This window comes from Amphiura filiformis, chromosome 2 (genome assembly GCF_039555335.1).
Source record: "Amphiura filiformis chromosome 2, Afil_fr2py, whole genome shotgun sequence".
Lineage (NCBI taxonomy): Eukaryota > Metazoa > Echinodermata > Ophiuroidea > Amphilepidida > Amphiuridae > Amphiura > Amphiura filiformis.
In genome coordinates this window covers 26491801-26505409 of record NC_092629.1, presented here as the reverse complement: position 1 = coordinate 26505409, position 13609 = coordinate 26491801, and the positions used below count along the sequence as shown (strand labels likewise).

General features: G+C 37.2%; 1 protein-coding gene across 1 annotated transcript; it reads right to left on the bottom strand.

Moving 5' to 3' along the window:
- Positions 1-281: 281 nt before the first annotated feature.
- LOC140139413 (filamin-A-like) lies at positions 282-10163 on the bottom strand. The gene is made up of 8 exons (XM_072161178.1): positions 9869-10163; positions 8310-8328; positions 7333-7392; positions 6601-6758; positions 4853-4982; positions 4744-4814; positions 1819-1916; positions 282-440 (listed from the first exon to the last, which is right to left on the bottom strand). The coding sequence occupies exons 1-8, from the start codon at positions 10161-10163 to the stop codon at positions 282-284; spliced, it is 990 nt and encodes a 329-aa protein (XP_072017279.1).
- Between the last annotated feature and the right edge of the window lie 3446 nt (positions 10164-13609).

Here is a 13609-nt window from a genome sequence, read left to right as displayed (position 1 = left end):
TTGGCGAGCTCTCCTGTGATGGAGTCTCCTCCTTCCACAATTGTATCAAGAATCACATTGTCTGTTCCTGGCACCTTTCCTCTTTTCATACTATTAAGTGCATGATTCACTCCCAACTTGTGTAAAAAAAAAAGTTGTATCTTGCCAAATACACAGAAAAAAATAATCCATCTACCTACCATCTTATCTTCTAATTTAGTGTCTTAAGAAATGGATTTTGTTTTAAGTGTATAGGTTACTTTTTGTGTACAGTATATATCATTACAAATACTATTCAGTCATTAACCAATATGGTTAAATACATACACAAATACAAGATTAGAAGTGTTGTAGAAGATCATACATACCTCAATTTCAGTGCATAAACAAAATTGAGCAAGGTATGCCATCACACATATTTCATCTGCTTTTCCACTATGCATATCATTTGCTGTGATAACCTATTGAGATATAGCAATAAAAAGAATATGAAAGTACCAATGGTTACTTACTTAGTATACAACTGTTTATGAGGACAATGGTAAGAATATTGTCATGAGGTGAAATATGGACTGTTCCATTCAACGATGCTTTGCTGAGTCAGTTCATATTACACCGAATGAAATAAAAACATTCAATATTTGTATAAACTCATATATAAATCTTTTTTCACTAATTTTGAAAACAAGGAAAACAAAATAAGTATCTACACTATATTTATTTTAGAAGTAACACCCACACCTAGAATTGGCGAGTCAAGGGGGTCAATGCATGCTATACGCTCGTGCTTAACAATAGTCTTTTGCAAAAAATAGCAAAACTAATCAATAGTAAATAGAAAGCAAATTTATACTTCTACGCTACTCAAATTTGGTACACTCACCGGAGCGCTTTCACCGGGTCAACCGGCGTCTGAAGATTGTTGTTGCTAGTGATGTAGTACTAGGACACCTCCGATGACGTCACAGATGTTGATGACGTCAAACTTGAAGATGTTGTGCCGCCCCCTTGGTTCCAGGGGGTCAGGAGGTTGTCCCAGACAGTAGGGTCGATGTCCAACCCTTTGTCACGGTTCAGTCTGGGTCTTTTAGTTCTGATGTGGATTGCTTCCAAGACCTTGCGAGGGAAGTCCTTGGACTCCCTCTCTAACACTTTTACGTTCTCCCAGTCAATCTGGTGTCCTTTGCTCCTGTCGACGTGTTCCTTAATTGCTGACTTGGAACTGGCCGCTTTGGATTTGTGTTCTGTTAGCCTCTTTTCAAGCTTGCGTCCAGACTCGCCAATGTATAGGGAGTCGCAGTCTTTGCAAGGGATGCTGTGCACGACACCAGATTGCTTTTCTTGTTCAGTTTTGTTTTCAAGTTTGACGTCATCAACATCTGTGACGTGACTGACGTCATCGGAGGTGTCCTAGTACTACATCACTAGCAACAACAAGAGCAGAGCAATAACATCCGCTGAAGACGCCGGTTGACCCGGTGAAAGCGCTCCGGTGAGTGTACCAAATTTGAGTAGCGTAGAAGTATAATCTTGCATTCTATTTACGTTTACCGCTACACAGTATGAATATACATCATTATATTAATCAATAGTAATTGACCAATCAAATGACAAGAATCTTTGTATGAGTTCTATAAATTGAATTATCTACCTCCGATTGACTCTCTATCCTAGCTAAATTTATCAAACAAATTAAACACCGGAAGAGACCCTTCTAAATCATCAGAAGCTTGAAAGTTGTAACAATTTTCAAAAACTGTCAAATTCAATCCAGTTCAAGATTGCATGTCTTGCACCTAATTTCAAGATATCACTTTCAAGAATACTGCATAACCTAACCTGTGCTACTTGAAGCCAGTCTTCTGCCATTTTCATTGCTTCCTCTATATTTCGTTGAGCATAATCTTCTTCCCAAGATTCCCAGTCACAACACGCTCCTGATTTTCGAATGAAATAACAAAAAACATAATATTTTCAACACTTTATTTCCAATCATATTACAATAAAGTCTAAAGAAAAGTGACCGCTTGATGATCATAATCATAAAAGCTTTCCTCTAATATGTGATACGATCAAGGGAAATATGTATAATGTTGAAAATATTCAACTTCAAAGTTTTTAACATCATACTAAACTTGATCTAATTATTATTAAATGGTTCTTATTCTTATATGATATCAATTTGCCTAAAGCACAGAAAATATGAACAGGGAAGAGGCTTAAGCATCATACACTGGAGCATAGCAACATTATAAACTAGCGCACAAGATAAAATTAATGATGCTTAATAGTCATTCTTAATATATAGGCTTAGAGGGGAAAGAAGAATCAGGGCGAGTATGTAGCTCAGTAATAAGAGCGCTCGCCCTGCAAGCGAGAAGTCTGGGGTTCAAGTCCTATCACAGGCAGGTATTTCAGGAGTCTTTACTCTGGTATATCTGCCTATGCATGTCATGTTTACATTTGTAATCTGTACATAGAAAATACACTTTCATGTGTGTGTGTTTAAAAATTCATATCAAATCAATTTGATATTCATATCAAACTTACATGTATAAATAAATATCTCAAACAGGTCATGGTGAATAATTTTCGCCAATTAAAAGCCAAACAAACTTTAGCATTTGGTGGACAGTCGGGGTGGACAGATCCTTAAACAAGGCGGTTCTCGAACCACGAGTCTCGCCTGCTTTTGTGACCGCCTGATTTTGCGATAACTGTTGGTAGAGAGGTAAATGAATTTGGCGGTTATCGGCTGGGCACGATTATCTGGCCGATGGTAACTGTACCCACCAAGTTTCATGCCCATGCAACAGTTTTTACTAATATGACCTCAGATGACCCCTGGTGGCCCTGAAATGACCTTCTAAAATTTTGGCTCTAAATGTTGACTGTACCACTCGTGCTAAGTTTCATGCCCATACGACAGTTTTTACTAATTTGACCTCAGATGACCCCTGGTGGCCTCGAAATGACCTTCTAAAAATTTGGCTTTAAATGTTGACTGTATCCATCAAGTTTCATGCCCATCCGACAGTTTTACTAATTTGACCTCAGATGACCCTGTTAACCTCAAAATGACCTTCCAAAAATTTGGCTTTAAATGTTGACTGTACCCACCAAGTTTCATGTCCATCCAACAGTTTTTACTAATTTGACCTCAGATGACCCTGAAATGACCTTCCAAAAATTTGGCTTGAAATGTTGACTGTACCCACCAAGTTTCATGTCCATACGACAGTTTTTACTAATTTGACCTCAGATGACCCCTGGTGACCCCAAAATGACCTTCCAAAAATTTGGCTTTAAATGATGACTGTACCCACCAAGTTTCATACCCATACGACAGTTTTTACTAATTTGACCTCAGATGACCCCTGGTGACCCCAAAATGAACTTCCAAAAATTTGCCTTGAAATGTTGACTGTACCCATCAAGTTTCATGCCCATACGAGTTTTTAATAACTTGACCTCAGATACCCCTGAGTGACCTCGGATGACCCGTAATGACCTTCCAAAATTTGGCAAAACCAAAGAACTATTTCATCAAAGTAATAAATCAAAACAGAAAGATGCTCAGTTGAAAATTAATTATTAAAAGATTTGGTGACCTCAGTTGACATTTGACCTTGTATGTGACCTTTGACCTCATGAAAATCTAATCAGGTCCGAGAACCTCTGGCCACGCAACTCCCCACCAAGTTACGCCACTGTACCCCATACGGATCTCCAGATAATCTGTTTACAAGGTATTTTGCTTATTACGCATATATATTATGCAAATTAGGTACTTAATTACCATATTTTACGCTCAAAATCTAATCAGGTCGAGAACCTCTGGCCCGCTACTCCTCACCAAGTTAGGTCACTGTACCCCATACGGATCTCCAGATAAGCTGTTCACAAGGGTTTTTTGCTTGATACGCATCAAATATGCATAAATTATGCAAATTAGGTACTTAATTAGCATATTTTGCGCTGAAAATCTAATCAGGTCGAGAACATCTGGCCACGCTTACTCCCCACCAAGTTACGTCACTGTACCCCATACGGATCTCCAGATAAGCTGTTCACAAGGTTTTTTTTTTGATACGCATCAAATACGCATAAATTATGCAAATTAGGTACTTAATTAGCATATTTTGCGCTGAAAATCTAATCAGGTCGAGAACATCTGGCCATGCTACTCCCCACCAAGTTACGTCACTGTACCCCATACGGATCTCCAGATAATCTGTTCACAAGGTATTTTGCTTATTACGCATAAATTATGCAAATTAGGTACTTAATTACCATATTTTACGCTCAAAATCTAATCAGGTCGACACCCTTTGGTCATGCTACCCCCTGTAAAGTTTCATCATCATAGCACTTACGGTTCTCAAGATAACGCGTTCACAAGCTTTTTCCGAACGCACACACGCACACACGCACACCCCCACACACACACACACGGACACACACACACCATAGTGATTACTAAGTCTCTCCCTGAACATTCAGGCGAGACAAAAACTGAAGCTAAATTACCCCCGATTGTCGCAAATCAGGGGTAATAAATTTTGTACCAGGGGAGTAGGCCTACCAGCTTAGTACCAGTGCAGTACTATTGCACTGGTACTAGCAGTACTATTGCTTGTAGGTAGCAGCATTGGTACTATGTGGGTACTTTGTGAGCACCAGATACCTTGGCGACGGTGTACCTGTGCAGGCGGCTGCAATAAGAATCTTATAAGACAACTAGTTAACATTTAGGTTACTTACCTGGAGCAAATTTATTCACCAAAGCACCAATAGCTTTTCCATGAGTCCAGTCACTAGTAAAATTTGTGATACTGCAGCTTGAATCTGCTCCTGCACCCAGGAAAGCAACTGGTCTCTTTTACTTTCCTTCGTCTGGGAAGCATTAGCTTTACTCCCAAATGTTGTAAAACTTAAAAATAGTTGCTGCATCACTGTTAACATCACTGTTTTTTGGTTAACTGGATCCAGCTCTTTCTGTCCTGTAATAATAAGTGTTGCAAATATATAATAATAGTAATAATACACATTAGTGGGAGCACGGTGGCCGAGCGGAACGAGCGCCGAGGTTGCGGGTTCGAGCCCCGGCAAAGCCATTGTGTTGTGCCCTTGAGTAAGGCACTTTATCTCGATTACTCTTCTCCACCCAGGTGTATAAATGGGTACCGGCATTCTTAAATGCTGGGAAGGTAACAGACTCGCTGTGGAGGAGGTGTAGCGATCCTCCTATAGCAACATTACAAAGAGGAGTCTGGCCCAATCGCCAATGAAAGAGAGATGGGCACTCTTATTTCTGTTTATACAGGATCGTCTCCTTTACCTTTTTTTTTACATATTTATACTTAGAATGCTTAAAGGAGTATTTTGTGATCTTAGCATCCTATTGTTATGACATTTTTCAGTAGATATCCACGAAAAAAGCTTAATCCCAAAATTTCAGTTGATTCCGATTTTGCGTTTGCGAGTTATATAATGATTATGTGTATTACACTGCTCCATAGGCCACTATGTTGAATTACGTACACCAGAACATAATTCAAATTTAACAAAAATTTGGTCTAGCAGTAGAGTACAGGCCTTTATCATGATCATAAGATTGTGGGCTTGGGCTTGAACCCTGCCGTGGCCATGCATTTTGTGCCCTTGAGTAAGGTGCTTTACCTCATAATTACTATACCCAGGTGTATGGGTACCGGCATTCTTTATGCTGTGAAGGTAACATATTCACTGTGGAGGCGGTGTAGCGATCGATCCCTCTACAGTAACATTACATGAAGGAGTCTGGTCCAATGACCAATGATAGAGATATGGACACTCCGTTCACTGCTTATATGCAGGTTCACCTCCTTTTTTACATGCTTAATATCATAGGAATAAATAATTGCAAATTAATTTTAATTAAAGAGGCATGGTCCGATTTTTCATGTTCTCTTTTCTATTTAGATTGATGCCTACCATTAAAACAATAGATGCAGAAACGTGTATAACAATGCCCCATAGGATATTAACAACACTTCCGGTGTGGTAACCACAAATCACTACATTCACACTATTTAAAACAAACATACCTCAGGCATTAAATTTCACTGGGGTAATTAGAAAAATATTAACATTCTTTTGATACTAAAATCACAGTTTTGATGAATAAAAAAATGGGGGATGAGGCTTTTGATCGGGTCACGAACCTTTTAGCTATGATATTAGACAATGTAGGATATCACCCTTACATTTTTGCAACTGTTTCTACCATTGAATAGTTTCAACTATGGATTGTTCATGAAATTATTCAATTTTTGATAGACAAATTCAATGATTTAAAACTCATGTTTCTTATATAATTAGCTTTCGATAGCAGGGTATGCCATCTTGATCACAGGTGCTTTCCAGGCTCACAGCATATCTTGTGGGAACTGGAAGTCTCGTTCCTACGATGTGATGTGTGCTTAATTCGTGGTTCCCGCTGGAGATGCAGTGAGCCTGGAAAGTACCTATTTCTACCATGTTTTAAACTGTACATGTAGTCATGTTCTAAAAATTGTCCATTGAATAAAAAATGATTACTTCTGATACACATATAAGACATTTTGATATCTACTGTACCTTTCTGCACCAAAACTTCAATTAAGGCAGTTAGTTTGGATCCATCCCAGAAGTCTTCTTCCAAATTGTCCACTTCCTCATTGACACTTTTCAAGTGTGTGTTAGCCCATTTTGTAAATGTCCGAATCAGTATATCTTCCTTTTCATTCGACTGTTGGCTGAAACATTAAGCATGATTGGCAAAAACTTTCAAACAACCTTTAACATAAGTCATTATTACATGAAGAAAAATCATGAACATTTTGCGAATGGAACCAAGGAATAGTCTACAAGAGGTTTTGACTTTTGATACTTTAGTATTCAGCAAGGTCTTTCAGCGGTGTCTGACTGGTCTTCCTGATTATCGCGTCAAATGAACTACAATCTTGGAAATAAGTCTTGGAACACTTGCGTGTAAATAACGGAAAACTGTCACCTCCTTTCCCCGTGCAATGTTGAGAAATGCCAATGTCTTCAGCGGTTTCCCAATGTGTCCAACGTTGATAGATTGTGAGGGGGGAGGATAAATCATTGTTGTAGATGTCATGTTTGTTCCCAAGCGCAATATACATCATTTCCATGATCATAAGAAATTCTGCACGGATTACGACGGAGTGTGCCAAGCGTTCCAAGTACTTTTTTCCAAGATTGTAGGTCACAGCTTAATTGGTGAATGAGGTGCCGATGTGATGATGACATGATTCAATTAACCAATCAGAACCCCACTTCCATTTTTACATGATTTATACATACCTGCCAGATAAGTCAGATTGGTCTGAAGTCTGATTTGTAGCTTCAGCAGAGTCACCATAACTATATTATAAATAAAATAAATTTGAAAAAAAAGTAGAAAAATAGAAAATAGTGATCCAAATGCTTATACAGTGTACACTGTAAGTATATAAATACAGTGTCCATCCACAAAAGAAAGCTATCAAACATACCAAACATATAACACAAACAGAAATAAGAAACCTCAATAAACAAAAAACAAGAACAGAATGTTGAAGAATTAATCCCATTTACGATTACAATTAGATCAGCTTTTCTAATTTAACAATAAAAGCTGAAAACATGCCCACAAATGGCTTTTAATTTGGCCTTCATTGTACCAATTTTCCACTTTTTCAAATTATTTTACATAATAGTACCAAAATGGTCCACCAAATGGCTGGCTTTAAGTTGGCCTTCATTTTGCAAAAGTCTCTCAATTTTGAGGGTGACACATTCCCCCTAGCTAGACACCCATACGTCACGTAGCTCAAGCGGGAGCGATGACTGCTTTACTGGACATTATTTACATTTTATACATACGCCACCCACTGGCTCCCCACCACTTTCAAAACTACCGCTGATATCACATTTAATACTTTAAAAATGGAAATAAAAGTAATATACATTGGGCGACAAAAATAATCCCTCCCTATTCTACAGGTGGACACACTTTCCAAGACAGTAGTCTTCGTCGTTATGGAATTTCTCTTAGCGGATAAATGATCCTAAAATATCATAAAAAGCTTTAAAAAGCTGAACAGTTTTTTTGCAAACATATTTGAGTATGTTTTTCTTCAAAAACTGTCAATCAAAATCAATCCACTTTGGGCAAATAACAGCTGTTATTACTTGCACATGACTAACCCCCACCAACTCCCCCTTGCAAGATCTGGATTGGTCAGGCCCATAGAACAGGGGGATATTTTGTCGCCTAATAATAACTTCAGTAAACTCACTGTTGGGCAGCAGGTGGATCTGAAGAAGAAATTGAAGAAAAAGCAAAATTTAGATTAATGTTCTCATCAATGTGTTGAAAATATTACAAAGGAGTCTAAAATTATAATTCATCACCTAGTACTTTGAATTGACCAGGTACTCATGAGCACTACAAAATTAAAATGTTGTAAACATTGCTGTATTAAATATTATTATATTACACATTATTTATAAAATATATTATCATTTGAAATTTCTGCAATCAAAGAAAGTTACTTGGCATGCCATTAATAACAAATTTCGATGCACTAAAATAATTGCAACCAAACACATTTTTTTAATTAAGCAATTTATTTAATCCTCGAGAAATTTCAAATTTTAATAATTATTTTGTAAGTGTTGGTCCTAAAATTGCCAATGAAACTGGCATTAAATGTCAAAAATATTTTACCTAATCCATTAAACAATAATATGTATATTTGAGAACAAAATTATTAAAATAATTGACAACTTTGATCATAATAAAAGCCCAGGTCATGATGAAACTTGTAACTCTCTGCTCAAAACTATTGGAATATTCCAGTTGAAATTCATACACCCCCCCTATGGAAGACACAGGGGGTAGAGATTTCAAATGGAGTCACCCATTCAAGTAATCCCATTTAAAATGCACACTCCCTGTGTCAGTGGAGATTAAGGTAGTGTCTTCCATAGGGGGTGTATGGATTTCAACTGGAATAGGCCATTGCCAAAGAGGTGTATCTCTATTGACTATGATTATTACAACTAAGACTGTACTAAATGAACTTTTTGAAGTTAAATTAGCTTAAGTCATCCTGGTATCAATAGTTGTTGTTGTTAAGTAGTGTATTTATGTGTGCTCTTAAGTTCTCTTTGAAAAACACAGGCCGGGGGGAGGGGTAACATATCCCCTTTATGGGCCTAGGCTTGAACATAAAAACCTACATTTGAAATAAAAAAAAATATATATATATACCAACCTAGGAAGAGATGTTTCATGCATTTCTTATATTAAAATAACTTGAAACAATATTAGGGTCACAATATGGGTTCCTGGAGACTTAAGAGGGGAAGTTGTGAAAATGTTTTTCACACTGTCAAGGGTGCTGAATAAGAATTGTTGGGTCCACTGGGACAGGTTGGGAACTCCACTAGATGGCAGTATCTGTGAGTCCAACCTTAGGGAAATATAGGGATTCAACTCCCGCTAGAGTGAGGTTTTTCAAAATGGGCGCAATAATACATAATTCTAAGCCCATTCTAGAATCGCATTTAATGGTATTTTGACAGCCATTTGAAAACCACTCTCTACTGGGAGTTCCACAAATGTCCCCAAAATTCTTATTCAGTTCACTCGAAAGTACAAAATTCAGTCAATATATCCCATTAGTAGGATGTCATTTAATGGTATTTTGACAGCCATTTTGAAAATGGGTTGGACCCAAAAATTCTTATTCAGCACCCTCAAAAATACAAAAAGAAACATTTTCAAAACTTCTCCCCCTCTTTATACTCACAGGAACCCATATTCTGACCCTACTATAAATGGTATACTTACTGTAATTGTGCTTTTCCTCTATGACTTTCACCTTCCAATGGAGCTGTTTATCTACTTGCTCCAAAGTCTCCATAAATAAAGCATACTTAAATTCAGGCTTGAAACGTAGTTGATCCAGCAATGCTATAACTTTCTCTGCATCCGTTTTTTCACTCGTTATTTTCTGGACATCGTCTTTATCTAGTACACCATTCTGTTGCAGACATACCAATATTTTTTCCGGCTTTAATTTATCACATAAAACGTTTGTAGACTCTTGTAGAACAACTTGCATAAGCTTTAAATTTGCCATCATCTATCTGAATTTAATAATGATAAAATAATAATAATATTAATGGTGATTACCCAGGAATGATAAGGTCTACAAAATTGTATTCCCTGAGAGCTCCAAAGCCAGGGTCGGTCAGTCACTTTCCCTACTTTTCTTTTCTCTTGTTCTTGCTTTTTCACCACAAACCATTTTCAAAACATTTGTTGATTTTAGGGTCGGTCGAAAAGGGTAATACAAATCTTTTTATTAGGCCTAATGATATTGATGATAGCAATAGTAGTAGTCCTGGAGATCGAACTATTTGTACCACTTGTATCATCTTACCTTGAATACATTCTAATAAACACTCCCCCTGCTCATTATTATTGCACAGTCCCTAATGTCTGCTATGGTGTCATAAAATTATACATGTACCACAAAACCAATTGTGCAACTCTCCTCAAATGATCACTTATAGTAGTCCTAGAGATCAAACTACTTATACCACTTTTATCATCTTACATTCTAATAAACTCTCCCCCTGCTCATTATTATTGCACAGCCCTAATGTCTACTATGGTGTCATAAAATTATACATGCACCACAGAACCAATTGTGCAACTCTCCTCAAATGATCACTTCTAGTAGTCCTAGAGATCAAACTACTTACACCACTTTTATCATCTTACATTCTAATAAACACTCCCCCTGCTCATTATTATTGCACAGCCCCTAATGTCTACTATGGTGTCATAAAATTATACATGTACCACAAAACCAATTGTGCAACTCTCCTCAAATGATCACTTATAGTAGTCCTAGAGATCAAACTACTTATACCACTTTTAGGTCGCTTAGTAGTCAACTACAAACTCAAAACTGAGCATCGTATTCAATTCGATTGAAATCGATATTCTATTATTGCTGTAGATAAAGAGAGTGATAGTGTGTCAATAATGTACATTGTATTGCAGCTGGATTTTACATGCATTCTTTTATATAAATTTTTTCTCAAAGAGTTGAATATGATCAAAATTTTTACTCAGGATTTCAAATTTTTTACCCGCAAAATTGCAGTTAAACATATCCACAGCAAAATACCGGTCCTCACTAATTAGTGTATTTAATTTCCAGTTAGTGTATTTAAGATAAAACCTGACAACAAATAAAATTTTCTTGCAATAGAAATATCATATGGGATACTGATATGGTAGGCCGCAACCGCCACAACGTGGAGCTGCTACGCGTTGCTGACTTTTTGCTCCGTGGAGCCAAATTGACCAATCATGATCATGTTAGAGTTTTTCATTACTCGGAGGTAAAACTGACTAATTAAGTACGACTTACTCATTACGTGAAGCGAATTTATTCATTAAGAATTTGCCAGACGAACGTCAATGTAGTTGCAAGATATCCTCGGTCACGAAAGTTATGATTCAAAAAGTAGTTTATGAAAAGTACGAACTGACTTATTATTAAGATGGACATGCACTCATAAGAAACTCATACAGTATTGTACATAACTATATAGCTAGGCAGAGTGGTGGTAAACTATGCACACAGTTCTGCGATCTGCAGTGTATCGCCGGAGCTAATTTGTATAACTTATGCGGTGTCCCTCAAGTGAATTCGACCTTCAGCAAACTGCAAACCAGTTCGGATTTACTTTATATACTAGTAGTAGGCCATACATACTGTAGTTACTGTCCGTTTTCCTAAACACAATACTCAGTGCGCTCACCATTGACGCGTGACCTCTACAAATAGTGTATGTTAGAAGTATAGGCCATTGCCTAGTTGACGTCACTGTGTAAAAAATAACCGCCAATATTTAAAGTATTCTCTGAAATTCTAGAAAATATAGTTTTGTAACATGTCCTAAATTTTAGCTAATTTAGGTGTTTGGAAATATTGGTACTTTAGTGTTTTAGGAAGGATATGTAAACGACAGATAACACCAAAAAATATGAAGAAATTATTTCTAAACCGTGTTAAGTCATTAAGCTTCTCATTTTCAAGAACGCTGGTTAACAATAAGCAGACTATTGTCTCATTTCGTAAACAAAAGCCCACAGTATTGTTACCTTGCGTTAAGCTTTATAATCGTTCACCCAACTGAAACTATAATACCAGCTCATTGCTCATTGCACAGGTAAAACAGACACAAGTGCAGTGTGTATTTAACCAGAGAAGATCTGATGTAACATAGTTGAGCTGTTTTCATTGAGTGTTATCTTGGTTTAATAGCTTTTAATAGGGTTTAAGTCCTTCAAAGGTCGTGGTGAGTTCTACTGTAGACATGACTGCATCATGATTATTTTTAACAACAACATTCAACAATATGATCACCGTGATAGTATAAGAGTATCAGTACCGTGGGTGTCAGTGATCCTGGCCTGACACAGTAGACAAACAAACAAACAAACAAACACGCCACACACATGACACATGCATGCAAGGTAACATTGACTATACACTAATCAAACAATGGTATTGATCCTGTACAACTGGTCGTGGTTTATTTACAATCGATTCATTTAAAATCCCCATAGTAAACATTAATTTTGGCAAGAGTTTTCTCTCTCTGGAACGAGGATGCATCCACTGGCTCCGCGTAATGAAAAGATCTAACATGATTGGTCAATTTAGCTCCGCTAAAAGTAAGCTACGCGTAGCAGCTTCACGTTGTGGCGGTTACGGCCAACCATATATTGATCATGCGAAAATCGTAAAACATAGAATAGAAACAGTGTGGCGGCTCTCAAAATCTCAAATTGTATGCTTAGCCTGAATCGCACGGGCTATCTCGAACAAATTCACCATGCGTAGTTGTTGAAAAACGTGAGGATTCATCGTACTATCACGGCAATTTTTAACACGAAGATATAGGGATGATGACGGTGTGTACCACTTTTATCATCTTATATTCTAATAAACACTCCCCCTGCTCATTATTATTGCACAGCCCCTAATGTCTACTATGGTGTCATAAAATTATACATGTACCACAGAACCAATTGTGCAACTCTCCTCAAATGATCACTTCTAGTAGTCCTAGAGATCAAACTACTTATACCACTTTTATCATCTTACATTCTAATAAACACTCCCCCTGCTCATTATTATTGCACAGTCCCTAATGTCTACTATGGTGTCATAAAATTATACATGTACCACAGAACCAATTGTGCAACTCTCCTCAAATGATCACTTATAGTAGTCCTAGAGATCAAACTACTTATACCACTTTTATCATCTTACATTCTAATAAACACTCCCCCTGCTCATTATTATTGCACAGCCCCTAATGTCTACTATGGTGTCATAAAATTATACATGTACCACAGAACCAATTGTGCAACTCTCCTCAAATGATCACTTCTAGTAGTCCTAGAGATCAAACTACTTATACCACTTTTATCATCTTACCTTCTAATAAACACCCCCTCCACTCATAATTGTTGCACAGACCTATGTCTACTATGGTGTCA